Source organism: Podarcis muralis, chromosome 2, assembly GCF_964188315.1.
Source record: "Podarcis muralis chromosome 2, rPodMur119.hap1.1, whole genome shotgun sequence".
In the NCBI taxonomy this organism is placed as follows: domain Eukaryota; kingdom Metazoa; phylum Chordata; class Lepidosauria; order Squamata; family Lacertidae; genus Podarcis; species Podarcis muralis.
Genome location: NC_135656.1, coordinates 43909971 through 43937533, shown reverse-complemented (window position 1 = coordinate 43937533; position 27563 = coordinate 43909971). Strand labels below are relative to the sequence as shown.

Below are 27563 nucleotides of genomic sequence, written 5' to 3'. Positions count from 1 at the left end.
AACGCCTGGCTGACAAAGACCACTTGACAACTGAGTTACAGAATCTCTCAAATGTGTTAATTGCCAATGGATACCAGCAAAACAGGGTTACGAAGCTAATCCAAAAAGAAACACCCCCCAAAAACCAAGACACAGAAGAAAACAATGGCATGGCCCTCCTTCCTTATATCAAGGGCACTACAGATAAAATTAGCAAAATCCTCCATAAACACAATATCAAAACAGCCTTTTGCGCCAACCAAAAAATAGCCAATATCCTCAGAAACCCTAAGGATAAAATCCAGTTGGAAAACCAAGGGGTCTATGAAATACCCTGCAAAGTCTGCCCAGCCACGTACATTGGACAAACAAACAGACGAATAAATGCACGTATCGCAGAACACAAGAATGCCGTCAAAAAAGAAGAAAAAACTTCCTCTCTCTTCCAACACATGAAAGAAACAGGACACGAAATTAATTTTGCAGATTCCAAATTGCTCTCTAACATGGAACATCACCACAAGAGAATAATCATGGAAGCCATCGAGATAGAGAAACACCCTCACAACATGAACAAGCGTGACGACACATCCCGCTTGCCAGACATCTGGAAATTAGCCCTCCCCACAAAAACTGACACCAGATCCAGAGGCACACAGAACGCCATCACCAATCAACCACACCAGACCCAAACCCAGACCCTCTCCACAGATAAATTACAGACACCATCCAGTAGCCAAACCATGGTGGCACCTCCGGATGCTGCACCCCCCTGCAATCCCTACACAGATCTGGCTGGCACAGGCCACAAAACCACAGCTCGCCCCTATACACGAAGCCAAGCCAGAGCACAACTAAATGTAGTACACCCATCTTCTCAGAAAAACTCTTCACAAAGTTCAAGAGGTCAAGACACAAAGGCTTTAGCAACTAATCCACACCTAATGACCCACCTAAGTGGTACTCAGGATATCACTCAAGAAATCACTCAAGATATCCCTCAAGCAATTAAGGAACAAAAGAAGAAAAGGCACACTAGCCTGGGAACTTCCTCTCTGCCCAGAACATTGGAGGCTATACACCATACCTCCTCTACAGTATTTATAGGAACTCAAACACTGAGATCCTGCTCTGTTCCAGTAACAAGAAGCCGAAAGCACCAGCCTGAAGATGACGAGTGAGACCTCGTCGAAACGTCGCCTAGACACCCCAACTTTTACACGGGAAGATACCCGAGGACACCAAAACCTGCATATATATATATATATATATATATATATATATATATATATATATATACCACAAAAATGCATAACAAAGTAACAAGCAGAAGAAAGTAGCAAATGGTGAATGGATAAATTTGAGCAAAATCAGGTTATTTTTCTTTCAAAGAAATGAGGGAAACTCTGATAATTTGAAGATGGAAGGGAAATGATCAAGTACGGTGGTATTTGTCCAAACTAAATGTAGGGTGTGTATTACCCCTTTAATGCATAAGGCTCTGTAAGAAGCATTAAGTTTCAAAATTTGCATAAGGTTCTGTGGGTGAAGGAGACAGGAGGCTGGAATTTGTAACAGATGTTTCCCTGCCACTGCCCAAGAGCACCAGATCATGTCTGCAGCCACTTTTATCTAAGTATCTCTAAAGAGCGTGGGATACCATCAGGTTACCTGACAAAATTTTCAACTGAGCAGGGAGAGTTAGTGCCATCTCTGGAGAACTGGGACCATCTCTATACATCCAGGAAAACTGAAGGATGTGAAGATCAGCTGGAAAGCTCTTGGCTGCTTGGATGTGACCTAGAGTGGCAGGAATCCTACAATAACAGCTGGCTGTAAACCTTAGTTGCTACAAAGGCTGAGGCTTGGAGTAAAATATATATTGATTCCCTCTTCCTCTCCGGACTAAATAGCATTCGTGGTGGTTTGCTTATTTATAGTTTTTCTCTTCATTTTTGATACGGCAACCCTCCCTGGAATGCAAGTTTTATTTAAAAATATCTGAACAAGGGAGGATGGAAGAAATAGAAATATAAATGGAATTTAACAAAATTGGAACTGTGTGTGTGAGAGAAAGGAACTGAGAGGGAAGGGGGTGAGAAGAGCAAAATCCACCCTAACCGCCATTATCCACAAAGGAATGTGTTCGATATGAAGAATGCTGTTATTATAGTGAGGCTGTTATTGGAATTATATTGGAAAATCAATAAAAATATTTTTTAAAATAAAAAGTATATCATTTGATATCAACCCTGCAAAACTGGTAGCGGGGGGGGGGGGGGGTTGAAAATAAAAGGAAAGCAAAATATATCCCCTCCCTAATTTGAGCCAAAAGTAAACTATCAACTCAGGCTTTTGCTGATATTATTAGAAATATTGTTAAGAACATAACCTCATTTTCTTTGTTTTAGAGTAAATTAAACATAATAATAATAATAATAATAATAATAATAATAATAATAATAATAATAATTTGTTATTTCCCCAGCCACTCTGGGCGGCTCCCAACAAAATATTAAAATACAATAGTCTGTTAAACATTTAAAGCTTCCCTAAACAGGGCTGCCTTCAGATGTCTTCTAAAATGTGTGAGTTCACATTTCTTTTCTAAAGTGTGTGAATACAGCATAAGGCACTTTAGGACTCAGGGCCTGAAACATATTTTATTCTTCTTTTTAAACCTGACCCATTTTGGTGCTATGCATCTCACAGCATCTGTATTGCAAACGTACAAGGGACAAATCAGAAAGAGCAGACCACATGAGCTTCTCATCCTATATTTTGATGATGAACTGATGTAGACACACCCTAAATGTGGTATTGTAAATGTAGGTTGGTTTTACATTTAATCAGCTCTTTCTCTTAGCTTGAACAGGAAGTAGTGGAGCCTCTCTACAAATGATGTATGCTTCTGTTATCACTGAGAGAGAAAAATCTTAGCCATGCCAGCCTCTTGGCCTTTTTGCATCCTGATATATCCATTCAGTGCAACATAGGAGATCATTTTTCGGAATTTATGGCTCGGATTCCCACAACCTGAAACTTACAAGGAGTCTGAAAAGAAACAGGGGCAGTCTGCCATTCCTATAGTTGGCCCTTGGGGAAAACTCCACATGCAAGGAGCATCCCAAGCCAAGGGGAGAGCACACAGATTTGGAGTGTCCATGCTCTAGGAACGCTTATGGCAGCACCGGAAGAGGGATTGTGATGAGGGAATGGGCAGGAGGGCCAAGTTGCCTATGTGCTGACAACTGTTAACAGACCAATCATGCAGCAAGCTTCAACAAGAGTCTTTTCCAGGAGAAGGGAATGAGCTGTGCTTTCTGCAGAAAGAGGTAAAAGAAAGAAAGCACTATGGCTCCCTAAAGAAACTTACGTGAAGGCAAACGCCACCAATGCTCCACTGACCACAATGAAATCCAGGATGTTCCACAGGTCCCGGAAATAAGCGCCTCGATGAAGGATCAGTCCTAAGTCAATCATCTGAAGAATTAACCAAAGCAAAGAAACACAGGGTTCTTGAGGCACTATGCATGGTTTTGATTACTATAATTTTGAGATCCCCAGTCCCCTAGTGTCAATTACTATTGTTTCCATAATTCCACTCTAATGACGGAGGTCAGTCTTGCTGGGCTCATTTTACAAAGTAGGAGATCAAGGCAAAAAAAAAGGGGACTGACTTGCATGAAAATGAAAATGCTAAGAACAGACCACAGGTGCAGCTCTAGTATTCATGGGCAATGTAGAAAATAGCAAACAAAGGATACTTCATGCCCAGTTCAAAGACTAAAATCTGGTTTTTATGAATCTTGAGAGTTGTGCTGGCACAACACAGTCTGAAAAACTGATTGTTTTTCTGGATGTGTTGTACACACAATTTCCTCCATGACATAATCTCTCCCCACATGTTTAATGGTGCTGCTGTCACAGAAATCCTGACTGGGTAGAGATGGGATCTATGCAATACTGGAGTTATCAAACCCCACACCACAGAATGCAGAGTGTATGAAAACATTCTGCAGCACATATACTGCTGCTTGTAGGCAAATCTTTCACTATGCCACTCTGTAAAGCATGCATTAAATTCAGAGCCACTTCAAATGCTACAGTAAAAGGACATATAGCCTAGCATTTTTACTACATACCAACCACACATTTTCTGTAATGTTAAAAGAGAAAAAATATATGCAGTCATGTGGGAAGCATGCACCTGGGAGCCTCAGAAGTGAATGCAGAGTGAGACCTTTCCCTTCTGGAACTCATTAAGCAGCTCACAAAGAACTGCTGAATGAAAAACAACTAATGCCTGGAAAAGCTCTTGCAGCCTAATGGAACATAGGAAGCTGCCTTATATTGGATCTGGCCATTGGTCTATCTTGCTCAGTGTTGTTGATAATGACTAACAAGGTTTCAGTAACTCACAGTCCTGTCTGGAAACACCATGGACTAGATTTGGAGCATGCAATGCATGAGCTATGGCCCTTTCTCAGCTACAGCCTTCCCCTGTATGATTCTAACCATGTTTACTCAAATAATTCCCATTGATTTTCAGCGAGACTTAGGGCTTATCCACACTTCCAATTGCCCTGCTGCTTTCTCCCAGGGAAACCTGTGATTTAGCACTGAATCATAAATCAGGCTTTCCATGGATAGCTGTTTGTTTCAATTTAGCGCTAAAGCATGGGTTTTCCAGGGGAAAGTGGAAGGGCAAAGGCAAAACCACTCTGACCTGTGCCTAGAAAGCATGGGGTGAGTGGAAAACCGCCCTGACCCATGCTTTATATTGGCATGGGACAAGTGGATGAATTGTGGTGGAAGTTAACCTATAAGGCGCTATGGTGTCATCTAGTGGTCCTCAGTTACAACTACAAGCAAATCCTCTGGCTTGAGAGAGTATATACAGAAATGGGAAGCCAGAAGGGGGGAAAGTATGCTTAGGGCTGTCAACCAAATGAAATATATTCCCCTCAGTAAGAGACCTGGGAGTTACGATAAGGGCATGGAGCAACCATTATGTCAGCAAACATGAAAGACAGTTGTAATAGACAGGTGAGTGGGAGAACAATTGACAGCAGGGGGATGTGATGGAATGCTAGCTAGAGTCAGAATGAATGACAGGTCTAGCAGTGTCCGTTGTGAATGGCAGCTGAAAGAGTATGAGGAGTTGAGTAAAAATGCGGGAGGGAATTAGGTGTGTGAGTGTTAGAGAGGGAATGAATGAATGAACGAATAAACAAACGAAGGTATAGGTATATAGGTATATTAGGATAGTTCTAAAAGAGAGGGATTTAACTATTATGCCTGGTCAGGATAGAAAAAACTTATTTTTTATTCTTTATAAATTTACTAATTGTTCTGGTACATTAAATGCTTTTTGTAATTATTTTGTCATTTTTCATACAGAATGGATGACATAAGCACATAAAAAATGCAGTAAGAATGATGAGTGTAACCAATAGAAATAGAAATAAAAAATGAGAATACAGAGGGGAGGGGAAATTTAATTAATGAAGGTGTTCTGGTCTGGGTGGATTCTAGGAATATCTCATTTTAGGAATAGTTAATAGTATCTTATGCTACCTATTTGCACAAACCAGCTTTTAGTCCAGATCTTGCTCTGTCTTAGCACTCAACGGAGCAGATCTTAGTTCCCAAGTGAAGTGAAAAAAGCCTGTCACACAATCAATCTGCGGTAGCCTCAAGAGAAGCCAGCAGTGTGAACTACGGCACACTTTAGCTTGTAAAGCTGCAGCATGAAAACACAATATTCTTCACTATAATAACCACATTTGGGGAATAATGCCTTGCTTTCTTAGGCCCAGTTCAGTGCTCTCAAGGAAATATGCTAGCACATTTGAAATTTTTGTAACTTTCTAGGAGGACACTTCACACAAACGGCTTCCAGGGTGAAAATGTTTCAGTTTGGCTCTGCTTTCAAGTGGCTAACATATTATACAGTGGTAACTCGGGTTACAAACTTATTTAGTTTAGGAGGAGCTAATGGGGCCTCCCGCTGCCGCCGTGCGATTTCTGTTCTCATCCTGGGGCAAAGTTCTTAACCCGAGGTACTACTTCCGGGTTAGCAGAGTTTGTAACACAAAGTGTTTGTAACCTGAGGTGTTTGTAACCCGAGGTACCAATGTATATGAATTAGGCCCCAGATATCTGTCAATGTCACCATGCCTGTACATTTCCTCACCGGTGAATCTAAACTTGTGTGCATCTGTCTTAAGTGTTCAGTCAAGCCCCAGCAGAGATCTGCTCTAGGCTGTCTCTTGTTTTTCTTACAATTCTGGTCATGGGGGCAACTGTTATTGTGGTTGCAGCATGCAGGAAGGGAAGGTTTATCCTTTCCCTTCCTAGCCACAACCTTCTCCTGAAAACTGCCCCCCTCCCCGGCTACGATGCTTTTATACTATGCTTTATAACTGTAGTGGGGACATTTTTTGCGGGGAGGGAGTTGTAGGTATGGAGGAAAGGGATAGATTTCCTCTCTGTGCATGGTGCGATCACATTAACAATCCACCCCTAGGGCTATAGTTAATTTAAGACAAAGAGATGTAGCTGCACACCGCACAATAAGCATAGCATGTAGTTTAACTCTTAATTTGCTAGGGTTGGTGAAGAATTAGAGTGCTGGCTGTACAGGAGGCAGAGTAGCAGAGTTTAGTTTCTGAAAGCTCTGGTTTGAGGCACACATACCCTTACTTGTTCATAATTGTGTCCATGTACAACTGTTGTTGTTTTTTCTGAGGGGAAGAATGGTTTGGAAGTATTCAGATCCATATTGTATTTTGGCAGAGTAGTTAAATGTAACTACATAGAGATTTTTGAAATATTAAGCAGTACATTAATTATAAGAAAGAAAAAAAGAGAATATCTTATTTCTGAAAGTTTCACTCAACCTGGGCAAGCTAAGAAAGATATGTGTGCCTGTTGGACTACTAAATGGGAAAGGAGGTGTGAAAAGGCTCTTTTGAGCGATTCTCCCAAGGGACATTTGTTTCTCATGCCCCCCAAATACTGATTCACAAACGTTCAGCCCAGCTCTACTTCTGCCCTGCAGCTTCAAGTTCTCTGTTCCAAACACTACCAAAATGTCATGAGATCACAGGCTCAAGCCCAGTTCCCCAATTACTAACCTTAACAACCATTTCAAAGGTGAAGACACCTGTGAAGACATAGTCAAAGTAACGGAGAACCTACAGGGAGAAATGACATAAAGGAATTAAAAATATAGTTCAGGTCTCACCACATCTCTGAAGTCATAAATCCTAACCAAACTCGTGACCAAGGCAGACCTTGGCTTCCATTTTGTCTCTAAACACAATCTAGTCAGCAGCATGCAGGAGATAAGGTTCAAAGCAACAAATGACAGATTAAAGACTCTTATATTATCTAGAATCAATAAAGTAATCCATACTGCATTCTGGTCACTTCTCCATCTTTTATGAGATACCACAGCCTTACTGATCTGTAATGAGGGTCAGAATTTAGAATTGTGTTTTACTCTACTACCACCTTATGGAGTTCCCATTGTAACCATTGTTATCTGTGGAAGATGCTAATGGAAACATAAAAAGCATCTGCATGTGTAACATCCTATCTCCATGGGAGTTACAGCTGTCCTTTGGCTTCTGATGTTGCTATTAGAAAAGGGCTGATTTATAGGGGCATATAGTTAGAGTAGCAAAAACAAGGTTCTGTGATTACATGCATAAACATTTTATAGCTTATAAAAATAGCAACTGGTGGGCTAATGATTTGGAATTTGACATACACGATTTACCTGATGAGGTCTACAAAAGTGCCACATTTACACTGATCCCATACAACATATTGGAAAAACAAAAACAATAAACGCTAACAATAAACAAAACAACTCTCCCATCCCCTAACCATCAGATAAAAAAAAATAACTCAACACTAACACATCCCTCCATGGCCCAAAGATCATTCATATTAACTAGGCTGTATTTTGTTTTTGTTTAATCTCCCCACTCTGCCCAGAAACTTTGTGGCAAGGCCAGTTGATGTAAATCAGTGGGGGGGGGATGTGTCCTCCAGTGATAGTTCAGTATCTCTCCTCCATTTTTAGGGAGCAGCAGCAAAAGCAGAGCAAAAATTTGCCTCCTCTGCAGTCGTCCTGGCCGTTTGTCCAATCCTGCTGTTGAGGAGGCAGCAGCCATTTTGCATTAGGCCACCACCCTGGCAGCAGCCATTTTGTGACTGGTGCCCTCAACAACTTCACAAAATTCCAAATATGTCCCTAGATGCAAAGAACTTGATGACCTCTGGATTAAACAAATGTCATGTGTTTCGCAAGATTACAAACCCTCCAAGTATCCCTATTTTCCAGGGACATCCCTGATTTACAGAAGCTGTTCCAGTTTCTGATTTGATCCTGGAATGTCCCACTTTTCCTTAGGATATCCCTATTTTCACTTGAGGGTATGGAGTTATCCGACCCCCGAGCCGTCTGAAGGCAATCCTGTATAGGGATTTTTTAAAAAAATGTTTAATTATTATTTTTATATATGTTGGAAGCTGCCCAGAGTGGCTGGGGCAACCCAGTAAGATGTGTGGGGTAAAATCATCATTATGGAATGGGATGTCCCTATTTTCATTGGAGAAATGTTGGAGGGTATGAGATTACACTGCCACAGTTGCTATCTATAGGAGAGAAAGAGCGTGGGGATGAGTTTTCTGACGTAGAGGAAAGGAGTGACTCGGGAATCAATTGAACAGGAATTTATTGGAGGGGAATGGGGACAGGGGTGTCTTGGTGGTCATTTTGTGACTAGGCAGGCTCAGCTATGGCAGCCATGTTGTGCTGTTATTGATACAGGCTCCAAAATGTTGTTTTTGCTGAGAATTGGATTTTTTTGGTGAACAGCCAGCAATAGCAATTTTTTTTTAAAAAAAAGATATAGGTACAAAGTCCCTTTAGGCCACTGGAAGCTGTTTACCACAGAGGTCAAGCATGTCCAGCACTGTTCTCATGTGGGGGAGGGGCGGCAGTTAAGTGACAACTGAAGCAATATGGAGATAATTTCTGAGGCCTTAGGGAGTTAGTTTGCCAGAAGGTGAGGAAGTAAAACAATGAGGTATACTGTAAGCCTGTGCAAGATCACTCAGAACAGCAAATCTTTCTAAACGTAGAAGAGGCACATCTATCCTGTTAAGTTGTGGGTGAACATATCAGATGACACAGTGATTCTTCAGACAGCTCTTGTTTATTCACAGGCCAGAACAGAACTGAACTGAAGGGTTCAGCCAACCTGCTTATAGAGAGCTCAACTACAAAGCAACAGTAACAACTTTCTGTAACTATCTAATCAGTGAACGTCACTTTCAATTCCTTATTTGCATATGCGGACCTGAGTGAAAACTATCTACAGTATCCCCCTGCTGGCCCAGGGTGAGAACTTCAGTATATAGCATATCCATTTGCACACATTGCACAGTTAAAGATAAATATGGGTGTGGGTGGGAGAGAGAGAGAGAAAGAGAGAGAGAGCGTGTTTAACAGATCCTGAAAGAGCGGGAGCATAGACTATCCTGAGGGCAGCATGCCCCTGTCAATTGGTTTGTAGGTTCGACAGATCCAGGTCAGATTTTTCTATGATAGCCTACTGAACATAATGGTACCTAAAGTCTTCATTTCCTTTCTTCTTTACTTTGAAAATAAGATGCCATGTGGTTAGCAGTTTAAAATTGTCAGGCTCTAGACCAAGCTTTGTAACACTGCGAGTTGCCTTTCAGTTTGCTAAATACTGTACTGTACATTCTTCATAACAGGCTGCAGTGCAGTGTAAAGTTAAGAGTATGAATGAAAGTGCATAATGGAGAATTCCCAATTATATCCAACAATTAATAGTTACAAAACAACTACTTTCATGTTTAGCAGACTCCAGTATTTTAATACATTTTCTTTTTAAAAACCTGTGAAATTAAATCATAAAACCTGCTGGTTTAAGATTAGAGTTAGGGCTGTCTCGTGTTGACTCAAGCTCTGCAAAGCTGGGAAATTGGAAGCTAAGGCTGATGCCTTAACAGATGAACCTCATAATCAGGAATGATGTTGTGCGATGTGCAAATTGCGCTTGCTTACAACTTATTCCCCATGAACCTACACTTTTCCTTGGTCTTTCAGGCCCAAATCCATATGGGGAGTTTGGAATTCCTGTGAACAGCAAAGATGCCTCATGCTGTCCTGTGGTGCCTTATGAAGCAACTGAATTCCCTCTTCCAGAACACAACTGCTTTGCTTCAGATTGCACCCTCTGAATATCAGTTTGCAACAGAAAATATGTGTGGACTAAGATTTGTAAGCTCCCTTATCTAACTTGATATTCTCTGTAAGTTCCCATGAGAGCTTTTTTAGAGGGGAAGAGGCACTGGCCTACATATGCACTGAAATATAAATAATTAAGAAACCCGTTCCTTTTCTTGTTGCCTCCTTAAAATCTATGAAATGGCTGGATTATTTCCAAAACTTGCTTTACTGTTTTTTGGTATAATCTTCCGTTGTAAAGGTGCTAGGAAAGAGGTCTGCACACCCCATGTCCCAAGTCATTGGTAGCAGTACTGTACCAGTCTCACCCCTAGTGTATCAGAGGATTCCCCACTCTGCTACTCTTTAACCCATCCTGCTAGCTATGATATAAGCCACAAACTGACATGAGTCCTCTAGCAATACATTAAGGGCCATAGGCTTCATAAGGCAACACAGGACAAGGACAACATCTTAACTCTGATCTTAAACTAGCAGGGGTTTTTTAAATCACTGAATATTTGCCTATATGTAAAGCTTTTTTTTCAATTTTGTGCAGGAAAATTCCTTTTCAGAATAGGAGCCACAAACAAAAATAAGCCAAAATTGTTTTGGTATCCACATTAGACAGTCTGAAAGAAAAGGGGGAAATCACCAGGGTGCATGGAGATGCCATGTAGTCAATAAGCTGCAGAGGTCACAGCTCATTAAACACAGGAAATGGGAATAAAAACAAAATTCAACCATTAAGATATGTCCAAATCATGTTAATACCTCCCTTGACATGCCCTTTAACAGGTTTTACTCTTTGCTTTGGTAGTGAAGATGGCCTTCACTTCTGCCAGTTACACACTATCTTACTGGGTATTAATAGTCCCAAATGTACATAGTTCAGTCTGTTCCTGGTCCATATCAATTTTTGTTTGTTTTCATCCATATCTGTTGACACATCTTTTGACCTGTTTCCACATTAATCAGTGATCTTTGAATCCACACTAGAAGTTGTATTTAAATACATAGAGTGGTATGTTATTCAACTAAGTTTTACTCAGAGTAGACCCCCTGAAATTAATAGACATAACAGTCATGCTTATTTTATTTTAATGGGCCTACTTTGAGTAAAACTTATTTTATGTCAAAATTACATGTTTATATGTACTTTACTCTAAAATGAACATTGTAATGCATTTTGGTGCATCATTGAGCCAAGAGCTACATTGCACTATTTGGAAAAGTGTGAAATTGTTTCAGTCCACACATTAGGCCTGCAGGTATGTATCAGGTCAGTTTGCACCAGAATGTACAGAAACTGAACTCCTTTAGCATCCTAAGATGTATGACACTGGTGCTGGATGCCCACCCTGGGCCAGGTTATTCTTATGTTCAGCTAGCATAAAGCTGGGGGGGGGGGGGTCCTTTGGTTATTGGGATGTATTCTATTGATTTTATCCTCATCCCAGCACAAAGGTTTCTTATTACTGCATGAAACAGAGAAGCCCAGTAGAGGCCCTCCCTCCTGCCCATCTCTAGTGGAGATGCTGCTCTAATTATTTCACTCATTTTTCCGTAGGGATATCTCATGGGACCTGTCCAGCAAAGCTCTTGAAAAAGAAAGTGCAGTGTAAGCTGGTAGCAGAGCCAGGCTGTGATTTATCTCTTTCTCTCCCTTTATACCACTACACCTCCCTCCTAACCTATTTAAATCCCAGCTGCTTTTCTCAGAAAGTCAGAGACTGGAAGAGGGATTTTTGCTTTTCACATATAATATTATAAGATCAGTAGTGTTAATAACAATCCCACCCCAAATATTATTTTTTACAATATTCTTAAAGGACTGGCTAATACCAGACATAAGGCTTCTATATGCATGACAATTTCCCTATATGAAAATCACCTCAGTGTAGAAAAAACTACACCATCACGTGCAACCAACTCACATTTGTCTATTTGGCTGCATGCACACATTGAAATAGACATCTGAACCCTTGTCTGATATGAGGATATACAAGATTTTGCCTACAAAGAGCAATATCCATGTAGAAAAATCATTAATGTATGAAGCTGTCCATAAGGTCTTGGAGAACATAAGGCAAAGGGGTTCTGTCAGATGCTGATGGTGGTTGCTCGTGAGTAACCAGGCAGGACGCCAACCTGTCTTTTACAGGTTTTATTGTGCAAACTATTTACAGTGCAGATCTACAAAGTTCATGTCCATCTTAGTCACTTGCAGAATACGGGAGTGGCCCCTTCCAGCTTCTCCCCCAACGTAAGAACTTCGGCACCCCAAGCCTCCTCCTCCCCTCCTTGTGTTTCACCCCTCTGTGCAAGCTGGGCAACGGAAGTGGCGTGCGTCCCTCCTGGCCAGCTCCGCGAGGTGAGGCGCTGGGGCTCTCAGCAGCATCCTCAAGCCCTTTCCTCACTTGGTTGGCCCCTTCCCTCTCTTCTCCACTGGAGGTGTGGCTTTTCCCACCGCTGGAAGAGGAACTGCTCCTCAGGCGTTTCGGAGGCTCTCTGTATTCTAACGGCCCCCCTGTCTCCCTCCCCTGTTCCAATGGCAGTCCCCTGACAGGCTTCTCTCTCAAAGGCCCATCGCCAACATTTCACTCACTGGGGCCAGTGAAGTTTATGAATTTGACAGCTGACATGACACTGGTAAGTCGCCCTAGTATGGTTGTCTATCAGATTATCTCAATCAGTTAGAAAGCTGGACAGCGGCAGGAAGGACAGAAAATAAGCAAGATGCACCTAAGTTCCAATACGATCTTGAGCTCTAGTTCCCATTCCTTCCTTCCAAGCTCTATCCATATTCAGTCAAAGTTTGGAATGTATGGTAAAGTGAACACAAAGCCATGCAATCATATGCTGAGTTCTACGTGGCTCTACTGAAAATCATACTAATTGGATCATAGGTTCGGACAGTCAGTACAACTCCTAGGTGGTCACCAATCCCAGATGTAGACAGAACATGCAGCAGGCTAATACAATATGGATCTTACAAGGGCACTGGTATGAGGTGCTATATAGCTGAGGACCATCTGACATCTCTACACATACCAAGAACTCCCATATAAAATGTGGAATTAAGGGAGCAACAGTAGGTAGGCAACCCAGTCAGATGAGCAGGGTACAAATAATAAAATTTGTATTTCTATTACTAAAGGAGGAGAGACAGAGCTGCAGGTTGGACCAGCAGAGATGTGGAAGGTACTTATGCTAACTGACCAGGAGTTCCTTTTATTCCACCAGACCTCCCTGGTTTACTTTTTGATGGAACTCCTGTACAGCAGCCTCCCAAATGTCCTTACTGGGTCACTGTCCAGCTTTGCTCCTGGCCAGTCCCATCAAACTAGACCACGGTGAGGAATCACACACACTTCCATTCAGGCAAGAAAGAGGAACCACGGTTCAAGTACACATACCAGCCAGGCAAAAGCATTTGAGGAGGGAGTGCAGCCAGTGAGTGGGGAGGCCTACAGAGTGGGCATGGCCTAGGGAGGGTCCCAAAGGCCAACTACAGAGGCCTGGAGGACCACATTCAGCCCCAAGCTTGAGATTCCCTGCTCATGAACTCGATTTTGGAGCAAACCATGGCTACAACATCCAATGTTTCTATAGCAAGATGTCTCACTGCCTAGAGACATTTCGATCAGGCCACAGTCGTACCCATCAAGGCTAACTTAGAGACATAGTCTTCCCCATCCAAACGGTGGGCCTTCCAGAGCTGGCCACATATCTATTTTGGTATCCTATGATTCATCTTCAAAGTCAGAGGAGAGCAGGAGCTGCAATGGAGATTCACAGATAAAAGTAAAGGAACGCAGGAAGGACTTACATTGTTACGGGGAGCACTTGGCTGCACAGGATCTTCAGCAGCCAAAGCAATGCTGCTCATGGCAATCACCATCAGGATGCAGATTTCAAAGTAGCGCAGGTTGACAATGTAATGACAGAGCCGCCGAAACCTAGTACCAATAGGCAAAAGCATATTCTGTGGAAGGGTGTCACAAGTGCTGAGCAAATGGCTACATTTCTCCTACTGAATTAGATAAAATATTTATTTTGGAGCTGAGTGAGAATTACTCGGAATATATATTTTTTAGAAAATTTCCCACTGTATTTTTTTATTGCTGGAAAAAGACCACTTTCTCCCCCAGAGAAATTCAGTGAAAAATAGTGATGCCCATTTCACTGCCACTCAAGTTCTCCACAAGCTGGAGTGGAGACTTTTGAGAGGGGATTTGTCTTCAGCTCTGATTTATTTATTTATTTATTATTGATTGATTGATTGATTGATTGATTGATTGATTGATTGAAAATAGTCAAAGCCACCAATATATATTAGGTTCTGGTGCATAAGCCAACCTTAATATCTCTGAGCCTAGTTGTGGATCAGTCTCATGAATCCAGCCAGCATGATCCTTCTCATTCTCTGCACGTGTTCACAAAAATTGACATATTCAACCTAAATCAGAGCCCCAAAGACTCAGTCTCTGCAAACAAGCAGTCCTCCATCCTCTGAATGAATCCTCTGCATAATCCAGCCAAGTATCCAATTTTCACACACTCTAACCATTTGTGAACTATGGTATCAGGTTCCCAGCTATCTTTCAGTCCATAATGGAGCAATACTTACGGGTTAGTGGTTGAGAGAATGAACATAGAGCTGTATGGTGGCATAGGCTTGGGTCCCTCCCCTCCATCATCTTCTTCCTCCTCCTCCTTTTTTTCTTCCTCCTTCTTGGGCAGAGGTTCAGGGTTGGCATTCTTATTGACTGGTGAATAGGTGGAGAAAAATATAAGTGATCAGTCTTGATATGTTCCCTCTCTCAGTCCTCCCAGTACCGTTTTAGCAAAAGTTGATCCAGTCAGTTCTGCATATGCAGAAACTTATGGTGAGTAGTCTTTTGGGGGAGTTGGGGAGCAAGTTAAGGACAAATATGGAGACCAGGATGTTGGATACTCTACATATAGAAACAGGTTTTGTTTTTGTTTTTTTACTGGTGCACTGCATATGCCTACAGAAAACACGAAGTGTACAAAGTAGATATTGACATCTAATTCTGGGATGCAAAAATATCTGCACAAAGGTTTGCAGGACTCAGACAGATGCATGACAACTTGTGTATGGAAATGCTCCAACACAGTCAGAAAGACAAAGCCTCTTGAACCATAGCACACACCGACCTGGACAATATGTGTAGCAGGCCAGCAGTATCCCCAATATTTTATTCTTTTATTTACTCAATTTACCATGCCATAAATATTTAAGATAATTTACAACTAAAAGCCCTTGATATATACAGATGCAACAGATTTTTTTAAAAAATCTTTCCCAGGTGTAAAGTGTGTACATTCTGCTCTGTGCAATGAAGTCCTCAGCAATTCAGAATATGGTGGCTTGTCATACTTATCATGTAACAGTTGCTGTAGTCTTAGTTTCCTCTGACAGGTTTATATACACTCAGCATAAAAGAGACAACAAATCTTCAGGATATCCAAGGCAACACAGATACAGACACACAGAAATTCAGCAGCTAAGAGGCACATGCAGATGCATGTCAGTACAACTGTGACAGGAACAGAGCCAACTCACACTCAGAACATCAGTCCACTGACATAGCCATTGGGCTAGACACAAACATGACCTGGAGTAACATAGCTGATGGCACAGCCATTACACCAATACAAGAAAATAGGTAGAACTAACCACAAACACCATTATGTGAGTGCTCTACAAATTAATTTTGTCTCTTTTATTGCCTGTGATGGTTACTTCCTCCTGCCTTCCACACAAGCAAAACAAAGCCTTCTCTATCCTTTCCTCTCATGAAATTCCATCCAACTTGCATCTCAAACATGTGCCTATAATTCTTCTGCCTCATATCCATGTTGTCTGGCTCTAGCCCTACAGACACAGTGCACCCAGTGCTCACCTTGCATGATAGCGTTGTTGATTGGTGGTGGAAAGGTGGGTGGGATTTCCACCACAGTGTGCTCTGTTTTCTTGGCAGTTTTGGGTGGATTGTTCTGGGTGGTGGGATTAGTGACAATGAGGCTGTTCTCTGGGTTTTTAGGGGGTCCAGGGCTGGATGGATTGCCAGGGTTATTGGGAGTCCGGCGACTGGTAGAGTTCTGAGAGTTGGGGAGTGGTTGGTCCAAGGGAACAGGTGGGTTTGGGGGCAGGTGGCTTGGTGTGGAATTTGAGTGGCTGCCTCCTTTGGTAGGATTCTGAGGGTGGCTGATGGGATGTTGGTTTGAGGTCTCATTGGTTGCCAGCTTATTGTTCTTCATGTTGTCAATATCCTCAGCCACTGGGGGCTCCAAACGCCCCATATCCTGTTGGATTGGCCGTGTGGTGGATAGGTTTGGTCCAGGTGGAAGGCCAGAGCCTTGGTTCTCTCTGTATAATTAAAAAGAAAAAGTTTGATCACAGGTCGAAACGTTTATATCAATGGGTCACTGAAATGCAACTAGCACAATAGCAAGTGGGGTTTGAAACTGCCTGCTCACGTGACAATTGCTTCATTCTAGCACAAGCATTACCTACACTCTCCACTTCTACAGCTGCATCATCATTACCCACATGACATTGCCTTAACCCACCAGAGCCAGACTATCTTCCTATGTGCACATAATGCAGCTGTATTAGTCAAATTGTCTATCGTTTCAGCTATTAATCTTACCCCAGCTTAACTGCCTTCAGTCCAGCTTCAACCAAGTTCCCTGATGGCTATTGGCTCAATACAGCAATAGGCCAGCAGGATGGCAGGTTTAGCAAAAGAGCCTTGCTTATTTTGACCATATCCACACATATACTAAACTAAACTTTCTTTCCAGAGGGGCAGATGACCTAGTCACTAAGAATTTCCTCACTAGATAACCTTGTGGGTTCTGAGCTGGTCTTGCTTCAGCAACATGAGCATCTGAATGTGAGGTTCTTAACTCTATACTGATCTCAAACAGCCTAGTAATATTTAAAGGCAAATTGGTGTTCTGAGGGGAATGGGTGCTATGAGGGAACCAGGCTCCATTGCTTCTGAGGAGTCTCCTTTCTATCCCTACTTACTTCCTGCGCCGGTGCCGTCGCTCCTTGCCATCAGCTTCATAGGTGGACTGTGCAGTATGTCGGTGCCGTCGGCGCCTTTCTCCATCAGGCTGCTCCCCATCCACATCACTGCGTGCAGGCCTGCTCCCTTCACGATGCCGAGGCCTGCGCTCAGCTTTGCTTGTCTCCTCCCCCCCTCCCTCATCTGGTGCCCGGCGGTGAGGCCGATGCCGCCGGTGCTCCCGGTCACCATCGCCTGTACGCGGTGACCCACTTCGGCTCTCTTTGCTGCCTCGGTGCCGGCGGTGGGGGTCCAAGGCCTTGATTCGCTGTGAGTCACAGTCACCACGGTAACCACGCTCAAGGATGGCATTGTGCTCCTTGCTAGAATAGTCAATCTCATGGTATCCACTTTCCTGGTTGAAATCAATTTCCTTGCTGCTGCTCCGTGGGCGTCGTGGCTCCATGCTCCCTGAGTCAGGGCGCTCATATATGTGGGGGTCTCGGGGGTGCTCATGGTAGCGAGGTGGCTTTCTTAGGAACTCTTCAGGCCGCTGCTGTCCAAAGTGGGGGTCCAAGGGTGGCTCACTGGGACGTGTCTTGTTGGTGTTGTTATTTCGATTCTCCTGAGGATCTACCACTAGTGGCCGGTCTAAGTGGGTTTTCATATCTGGTCGCATTTGGCGGGCAAATGTGACCTTCCAGCGATCCTCAGGGTCCAGTTCATTGTATAGTGCCTCCCGGCTTGCCAACAAGTTTTGCTTCCGCATCTCACTTGTCCGTTGCTCCCACACTGATTTAGCGCCCTTCTGGTTCTTTTGCTGCTCTTTCCTGAAGACAAAACAGAAACAGTTTCTTGAAATGCACCCTTAGCTTCAGCACTCCTGCCTAAACCAATACCATCTCACGCCACATCCTCAAGGACGCCATTTTCCTGCTCTGGTTCTGACTTTCTGGTGTTCCTATTAAATCAATCTGTATCCAGCCAATTAATCATTCCTTTCAGATGCGGTCAGGCTGTGCCTGCAGAGCATAATGCAATCCAAAGAACTGTGAAGTTGCAAAAGATCCTAGAGTAAAACTCTCCACTTATACATGCTGTTGGCAATGCTGGAAGCAGCATGGAAGCCCAAAGGAAGAATTTGGTTTACATGCTGCTTCTGGCATGGACAGGAATGAATGTTGCACATTAATCCAGATGTGTGCAGACATGACTTGGCCCAGCTGCTGACACTACAGCTCTTCTTCCTGATTCAGCAAACGGCAGGTTAAAACAGAACAGCAACTGTGGCTGAACATCTTTCCTAGCACTTTTTTTGGCCATTTACTCTTCCCTAGCTATTCTATCACCACCACAGATGCCATATTGATTCCTCTCTAGGAAATGTTGGAAGGTCAGGTTGGACTTAGGCAGCTATTCATTATTCATACAGACTTTACTCCTACTACTTTTACTTGCAAAAACCCCTATTAGACGATGCACAAACTAAAGTAATTTGGGTCACAGTTTGTATTCCTGCCTCATTTCTCTTTATAGTGTTCTCTTTGGACATGCAAGAAGCCAGCACTTTCTGATAGAAGGCTGGGGCTGGTGAGGGCCAACTTCTCCTTCCATAAGCAAGTGTTCCTCACAGTTTACAGGACCCAAACTGTTCCTACTCGCCCCCCAGTGGGAACCTTTTACTGAGATCCAGAGCTACATGTAAGCCTGCTCTGCTTTGCATTTGTGAGACAGAAACCCAGGGGTCATGTGGGGCTGAGGTAAATCAAGACAACACTTACGCTGCTATTGACATGTTGGCTGCAGACAGAGGGCTCACTTCTGCTACTTCCTTTGCCTTCTGGAGGGCAAGTTTCTGGCTGGCAGCTTCTTCTTCTTCTTGCTCATCCTGTGAAGCCCATACATTAGAGTTGAGTTGCCACTGCCCTGAGGTTTAGTGCCCATATCTATGTGTCTGAGCGGGGGAGGGGGGCACTTAATGTTCATGAGGAAATGCCAGTGCCACTAAGCTAACCGTAACAGCTGCTTTCACAACTGTCCTGTGATTCCTTTCCCAATCACAGAAAGGGCTGAATTGCCTCTTTCATGACAGGAATGCAATTCCAACAGAGCAAGGATGGCAAACCTGTGGCCCTCCAGGTGTGGTTGAATTAACTGCTCCCATCATGCCTAGCCATTGGCTGTGCTGGCTGGGAGGCTAATGGGAATTTGAGTCCACAATATCTGGAGGGCCACTGATTAGCTACCCTGGCAGTAACAGGACAGAGCCAGTGTCCTGTTCATGAAAGAAAGAGGTTCAAAATATAATTTTAGGCATAATTACACAAGAGTTAGGATGCATCCAGACATCTGTAGGAAGAAGGATCAGCTAGCACCAGGTTTTAACACAATTAGTCATTGGTTTAGACTATCACCTGTGCCAACCCTTGGACTGTCAGAAATCAGAAAATGAAGCAGAGGGAAGCCATTCACCTACACAATCCTGTTTTCAGTATACAGGAAACCCAGCCCTGTAATCACCCCATTCAATAAGCATATCTCCCCGTAGCCCCAGTTTTCCCAGTGGTGGAGAAGTAATCCCACCTTGGTGAGCTCCTGAGCGTTGGCAAGATTATCCACTGCGATAGCCAAGAATACATTGAGCAAAGTGTCTGAATGTTGAGGGTCAAGGCAAAACCAAAAGCAGTTCTAGTTTCATTTTCACTTGACTACCTGAAGAGTTGTCAAATGCTTGGTTTCCCTTGCAGGGTTTCCCCAAAATGGTTACCCAGACTGCAGAGTTAACAGAATTAGTCACCCACACCTAATGCCTATTTCAGCACCAGAGGTTCATCTTATTCCACAACTCCCTTCAGAAGGAGTGTCCCAAATGAGTGTAATTTCAAGATTTATAAAGGGGACCTTTTATTTTAGCATGTAAAGTACTGACTTTACCATTTCTCGGTCCCAGTACTAACAGACTGGAATTTCTCCATTATTTTAAACAGAAGGAAACAAGTTCAACTGAGGATGTATTTCCCCAACCATGTAACACATTCAACAGTAAAGATGGAAGAACCACCAAAGAATCCTCGTTCCCAGACACCTCCTGCTTTTATAACCAGTAGTTATTGCCTCAGAGTTCATAATCTAGTCCCATAAACATTTGAGAACTATATATTTCTCAACAAAGGATACAGTTACCAAACAAAGTCAGTACAATGAAATAGACTGAGAACATCATTCCTGTATCGACACCGCCATGAGATCGGATACCATCATACATTACTTCGTTCCAGTCTTCACCAGTCAAGATCTGAAATATGCAATATATAACTAGAAATTCCAGATGAAATTGATAGATTCCTCAGCTGAGTCAATGGTAGTATTGGAAAGGGAATTCATTATTGATCAAACAGGGTCAGAACTTAAATAGAAGATTCTGAAGAGGTTTTTCATGTAATCTACTACTTTCTAATGTAAGTGTTTTATTCTGTGTTATGATGCTGAATAGTGCTCTGTTTCACTAGTTTCTTCTATTTGAAATGTTTTTATCTACCAGACTTCTAGAATGGTTTTTCAACAGAACTCAAGGCAATTAAATAAATCAAGCCATGCAATATTCAAATTAATTCAGCGGCACAAACTAAAAGGAATGCAGCAAGGAACAATTGGTCACTTGCTTCTTGTTTATAGGGGAAAAAGTAAAAGAGTGGCAAGAATTCTCAGGTTTAAAACAAAGATATTCTAATGATGCAAACCTACATACAATTATCCAAGATATATTTCTATGAATAATCCTGCTTACTCCAATGCACATACAAAAACAAAAGAACACAAAGAGTGGCAATAAATACACTTCTGAAAGTATGAGCACCCCAATCCTAAGGGGCTGATTCAGCAGTTCTACAACCCAAGTCTCTAAAATTCAACTATCACCCCAACTCCAGGCTGCCAGATTTTGTTACATTTTTGTTGCTACATCACTATCCAATTTAATGTGAATAATAATCTATGACAACTAAGAGAAGAGAAGAACTGGTGCTATGTGGACTTTTTGGACATATCAACACATAATCCCAGCTCAGATGGTCACCCTACATGAGACTCATTCCAGGGACAGAAAGACAAGCAGGACAGGGAATGCAGCCTCCTTCCCATTCCCCCTGCATACCTGAAATACTGTCATTATTGCTGCTGGGAAAGTGTCAAAGTTGGTCGGAGGGGTTCCATCCTCAAAATTGAACCTGAGCAAGAGAAACACCAATCCAACAGAAACAGAGATGTTAGTTACAGATCCTAAGGTACTTCAACTCTATCCATCTTAGTCAGCTCGCATCCAAATCCTAGCTTTGTCTGCTAAAGGAACTGCAGATACCACAGAAATGTGGGCAGTTGTGTGAATCTTGATAGTGTGTGTGTGTGTGTGTGTGTGTGTGTGTGTGTGTGTGTAGAGAGAGAGAGAAAGAGAGAGAGAGACATCACAGACTCTCCAAGTCTAGCAAAAACATTGTAGCTGTGGGCAGAGATGAGTTTCTAGCATCAGGGTCCCTAGAAGAAACTGGAGAGGAACCCTAGCTTATTGGTTCCCTATTTGATTTCTCCATTCTAAAGTTGATCAAAAGCAGGAGCTTTCTAGAAAGACCGTAGAGATTCTGGCTATGTGTGTGTGCATGCATGGATGTGTGGAATACTTCTATATTACTACAGACATGAGCATCTGCATACTCTAGCTCCTATTGCCAAAATGAGTTGTGATGAGTTAGTGTGATGCCCTAGTGGAACAATGGCCAAGACCTGGGATGGGTTCAGACACCACAATCCTCATCTGATAGACCATAGTTTATGCAAGCGGTAACAAGCTTTGTGCCTGTGCTTTCCCATTCCCTCTTGAGTTTTAGTGCTTACAGCCTGGCTTGCTAAACCACAATGTCTTGTGACATGTGAACCAGTCAACTGTGGTTTAAGCACTGCCTACAAGCACTGTAGGCTATGAAATCAGGATTTGATATCATGAGTGACATCATGAAAAAGGTGGTTTAACAAGTCATGCTATTAACATCAAAGAGGATCCAGAAAGCAGGGAGGCAAGGGGCAGGAGGGAGTGTGCAGGTACAAACCTTAACCATGGTTTCAAAGGCCATTATTGTGACATCTGAACAGGGCCCAAGTATTCACTCTAAGGATGTTGGAAGAAATGTCACCCCCCCAGCTTTTCCCATTACTCACTGGCCCCCAAAGAGTTGCATTCCCAAAAGGGCAAAGACGACTATGAACAGGAAGAGGAGGAAAAGGAGGCTGATGATGGACTTCATGGAGTTCAGCAGAGATACGACTAGGTTTCGTAGGGAAGCCCAGTACCTGTCAAGAGAATCCACATGTGAGCTAGCAGGGAAATCTGTCTTCTAGGGCCACACATCATATAGCAAACATTCATTCCAGGGGTCACATGATAGAAAGGATATTTCCACTCAGGCCTGGTGAAGGCTGTCAGGATGCAAGATCATAATTTAGCTAGCTTCAGCTGCTACAAACAATATATGTGTAATCCACAATAATTAATACAAAATAACATTTTCTTGCATATTGTTGGTAATTTGGATATGTAAACGACCTGCAACTGCAACTCTTGATAAGATAGTAGAGGTTTTGTCTTGTTTTCTTTCATTTTTAAAAATCAAATTATTTTACTACTGAACCACTTGTTCTGACCTGTTTTGGGAACTGGCAGTAACTAAAGGTGGACTAGATTCAGGTAGGGATATCTGAAGAAGAAGAATCTGTAGATATCTGAAGAAGTGTGCATGCACACAAAAGCTTATACCCAGAACAAACTTAGTTGGTCTCTAAGGTGCTACTGGACAATTTTTAAAAATTTTTTAAAGGTGGACTAGTGCTTTATTTATTTCATGACATTTTTACCTCACCCTTCCTCCAAGTAGCTTGGAGCAACATATATAGTTCTCTCTCTTCCATTTTATCCTTACAAAAACCTTCCTAAGTAGGTCAGGTGAGGAGACAAAGACTAACTCAAAGACATCCAGAGAACTACATGGCAGAGAGGGGATCTGAACCTGAGCTTCTCTGGTGCCAGTCCAATGTTCTAAGCACTGCTCCTCTGAAACATTTTCTCTGCCTTTTCTATTGCAAACAATTCAAATTCAATATTATTTCCTAAATTCTTTTCATTCAGTAAGACTTCTGCCAGTCCTAACTTATAGTGACATCCTTTGCTTCATCTCCATGCTTTGGGTAACCCAGCAACAGTATATTTACAGCAAATTTTTAAATGCCAGTTTTTACAGGGAAATGCATCTGTGGTCATCTTGTAAAGTCATATTTACTGTTAGAGAAATTAACGACTATATACAAAGGCAGCGATCTCCTGATCCATATACAGATGGCTTCCACCAAGCACATTAATGCTTCCTGGTTTTTCTTAAACTGATGTACACTCCAACAGTATTTAGCTTCTGCTGCCTGCTGGCTGAAGATTCCTTTTTAGATAGGATGAAGCAAACCATCAAAACAAGGGATTGTTTATTTTATTTGTTTGATGTTTCGCTTCCATCCTAATGCCTCTCCCTTTGGACACAGAGGACGTGGCAGTTTCAGCAGTGAAAGGAACATCCTGCAGATCGCAGTTACATTGTAAATATATGCAGAAAGTTGCTCTTATAGATGCAGCGGGACGAAGAAACCTTCTTAAGGTATATTTAGATATTTCCATTGCTCTAAATAATTATTTGTTTTTGACAATGTAAAATATATGCTTGCAGAACAAATTGCAGATTTCCAGTGTGTAAGAACATATACATACAGTGGTACCTCGGGTTAAGTACTTAATTCGTTCCAGAGGTCCATTCTTAACCTGAAACTGTTCTTAACCTGAAGCACCACTTTAGCTAATTGAGCCTCCTGCTGCCGCCACGCCGCCGGAGCACGATTTCTATTCTCATCCTGAAGCAAAGTTCTTAACCCGAGGTACTATTTCTGGGTTAGCGGAGTCTGTAACCTGAAGCGTATGTAACCTGAAGCGTATGTAACCTGAGGTACCACTGTATTTGTATGCAACACTGTGTACACACACACAACGGCACAAGTAAGCACATGTTGGGACACGTACAAACAGCACACTCAGTCTTCCTGCCAATTAATTCATGCACATACACTTAGGGCACTGATATAAAACAACAACAACAACTTACTTTGTGATTTTGAAAATACGCAGTAACCTGAGAGCTCGTAAGACGCTGATCCCAAAGGAGGTGCCAGGCTTTACCACAGCCCAGATCACCTCAAAGATGCTCCCAATGATAACCTACCAAAAACCAAGTCAATGAGTTTAGTAACACACTATTATAGGCTATGCTCTAGACAATTTTTGCCAGCATTCATGGACACAGACACACACAGAGGATTACTCATCCATCTACTTAAGCCTGTATACTCCATATGCATAGGGAGAGTGCTTATAGCACATGCCTTATGTGCAGAAGACCACAGGCTCAGTCCCTGGCACCTCCAGGCAAAAGGATTGGCTGTCTGGTGATGGATGAGACCTATGCCTGAAACCCTAGAGAGCTGCTGCCAGTTAGAAGAGACAGCACTGGACTAGATGGGCAAATATCAAGATTTGAAAAATAAGAACAGCATGAAGCTGTGGCATTTAAAAATGCATCATCTTGCTAAAATCCTAGACATCTGGTAATCCTAACTCTGGCTCATAAACATGCAGCATACACAAAGCTTTCTGCAGCTATCATATAATAATAACACATTGCATCTGCTCACTGCACAATTAGACTTAGGATCGCTAAGCATAAAAGTTCAAAACATATGTCAGACATACCTAATCATAATATTGGCTGTGAGCAGGAAGTTGCTTTTTGTTACTGTTTCTTGAACACCTGGTGTCTTGGCTGGCAGGGTTCAAACAGTAATCAAGCTGTTCAAGCTCAAGTTTTGAGAATGGACAAACCTGGCTTCAATGTGAGAGCACATCCAGTTTGTAAGAATATCATGATGCAAGATGCAGCCTCTAGTCATATAGATAACCAAAGCAGAAGGTGATTTTGCTACCCAAGTAGGTCAAGCAGCAGGGTCAGTAAATCCTAGATTTGTTAGGAACCATCTGAATCTATCTATATCTATCTATCATCTATCTATCTATCTATCTATCTATCTATCTATCTATCTATCTATCTATCTATCTATCTATCATCTATCTATCTATCATCTATCTATCTATCTATCATCTATCTATCTATCATCTATCTATCTATCATCTATATATCTATTTTATCTAATTTTTTTATTTATTGCACTTCTATGCTGTTCTTCATTGCTAAAAGCAATTCAAGATTGATATCTATTAAAAGTAGAGTTCATAACGCACAATTCACCCTGATGTTAAAAGTCCAACTGGCAACAAAAGCACAACAATGGTGTCAGTAGTACAGTACTTCATGGTGGACTTGGCTACATCTGGGACCATTCCACAGGGACAGGTTTATGTTTTGTGGGTATGGGATACTTCCCAATAACATCTGGAGCAAAGATGTTCATGAGAGAGCTGGCTCATCTGCATGCTAGTGTGCCTTCACCTACGTAGCTGAGCGCATGATCTAAGAGAGTGGTTGTAGTCTGATACTAGATCAGGCAACAAGAGAAGTCCTGTCATGTCAGAGAGACTTACAGCACAGTCGAAGCAGTTGAAGGATGAGTGAAAGTAAGGCCGCGTTCCGAGCCCATACATTTTTATAAACATTTCGGACATAAAGAGCCCTAAGAAAATGAATTCTGCATAGTCTGAAACAAACAAGAGAAATAGGGAGAGGTACAGGGTCAGAGCCAAGCTCTTCCATACGACAAAATGACCCCCCCATCTGTTTCCACAGCACAAACCACCCCTCACTCAACCTTTAATGATCCCCCACTTTATTAAACAGAAGCAGCCTCTCTTGGTGTTCCCTAGATGAAAGAAGCCAAAATACATAGTAGTTATTGTTTGAAAAACTGCTAACACCTACTAGAGGCCTAGAAGGATCCTATGGAGAACCTAAGCACAATAGACCAGGGGTGGGAAACTGCAAGCTCAGGGCCCAAAGCTGGCCTCTCTTTCTGGCCCTTGGGGTTTTTGCTTGGATGGAATGCATCTTTGAACTCTGATAATGCCTCTTGCTCACCTGAATGGAGAAGACAGAGAGGTGTTTGAGGGTGTATGGAAACTAGCCTACTGTAGAAAGGTAAAAATTACATTTATTACTCCCTCCTTCCTGGCCCTGCCCACCATTGGCATGTGGCCCTTGGAAGGATGCCCAGATTGCAGTGGGCAGCCTTCAGGCTGAAAAAGGTTCACCACCCTTGCTCTAGAACATGAAAGGTCCCTTACAGCACAATCCTATACAGGCTTACTGAAAAGTAAGTCCTGTTGAGCTCAAGGAGACGTACTCCCAAGTAAGCATGCATAGCACAGGAGCCTTTGTTTACAATTTCCTTGCATCACAACAAGCTTAGATTTCTTTCTCATGAGCTGAGAAACATCAGCAATTATCCTCTGCTGTAACAATAAGTGCTGAGATAAAGAAATAGACCCCCATCAGAATTATGATGCTCTTCCAGCCCAGCACAGGAAAGGACTCCTGGGGCGGCAGGATAGGGACACACAACCTAGAAGGCATAAATGGTCTTAAAATAGTGATCAAGCAGCAACCTTCCTGTCAGAATTAAAAAATATAATCCAGAAGTCATACATCTTCATGACCTAGTTCTCATTGAGGTTGGTAAATTTGGGACTGGGCTGTATTCCTTCAGACTGCAGGTGGGAGTCACATGACTGAATGCTCCTCCATACCGAAATTAAAATAAAGTAAAATCCTGTGAATGGAAGACTAAAAATGGGTTGTTTCCGCACTAATGCTCTTTATTGCTGCTGAGCATTGCTTTTCTTCAGTCTGTTGGTAAAGGTGGAACCAGATTTAAAACAGAGGTTCAACATAATATGGTGATGTATTATACAGCAATTTCCTTCCCATAGCAGAGATCAAAGGATACCTTCTGAATTAAAATATATTTGAGTATAAATAAAAATAAATAAAACCAAACAACAATATCCAGGAGTTGAAGTTAATACAGATGCTAACTTTAAAAGAGAGTTTAATCACATGGACCTCATACAGAACCCATTATCACTGTCTTGTAACTGGCTATGTCCATGGCTAAAGGAGGATGGGCCTATTATAGTAAAAACTGAACAAGCTTCCCTAACTCCTACTAGACAA

The 27563-nt window shown here is 42.3% G+C and overlaps 1 protein-coding gene across 15 annotated transcripts in view; it reads right to left on the bottom strand.

Moving 5' to 3' along the window:
* Nucleotides 1–27563, bottom strand: part of CACNA1A (calcium voltage-gated channel subunit alpha1 A) — a 261713-nt gene that overhangs the window by 86967 nt on the left and 147183 nt on the right. For all 15 annotated transcript variants that reach the window (XM_077924402.1, XM_077924392.1, XM_077924388.1 and 12 more), the window contains 13 exons: nt 25979–26091; nt 24489–24601; nt 22510–22641; nt 21455–21527; nt 20479–20596; nt 19885–19952; nt 19083–19189; nt 17322–18131; nt 16189–16655; nt 14889–15027; nt 14088–14217; nt 7122–7181; nt 3356–3462 (listed from right to left, as the gene is read on the bottom strand). In XM_077924402.1, the coding sequence (XP_077780528.1) occupies nt 3356–3462; nt 7122–7181; nt 14088–14217; nt 14889–15027; nt 16189–16655; nt 17322–18131; nt 19083–19189; nt 19885–19952; nt 20479–20596; nt 21455–21527; nt 22510–22641; nt 24489–24601; nt 25979–26091 (2437 nt within the window). The remainder of the gene's footprint in view (nt 1–3355; nt 3463–7121; nt 7182–14087; nt 14218–14888; nt 15028–16188; nt 16656–17321; nt 18132–19082; nt 19190–19884; nt 19953–20478; nt 20597–21454; nt 21528–22509; nt 22642–24488; nt 24602–25978; nt 26092–27563) is intronic.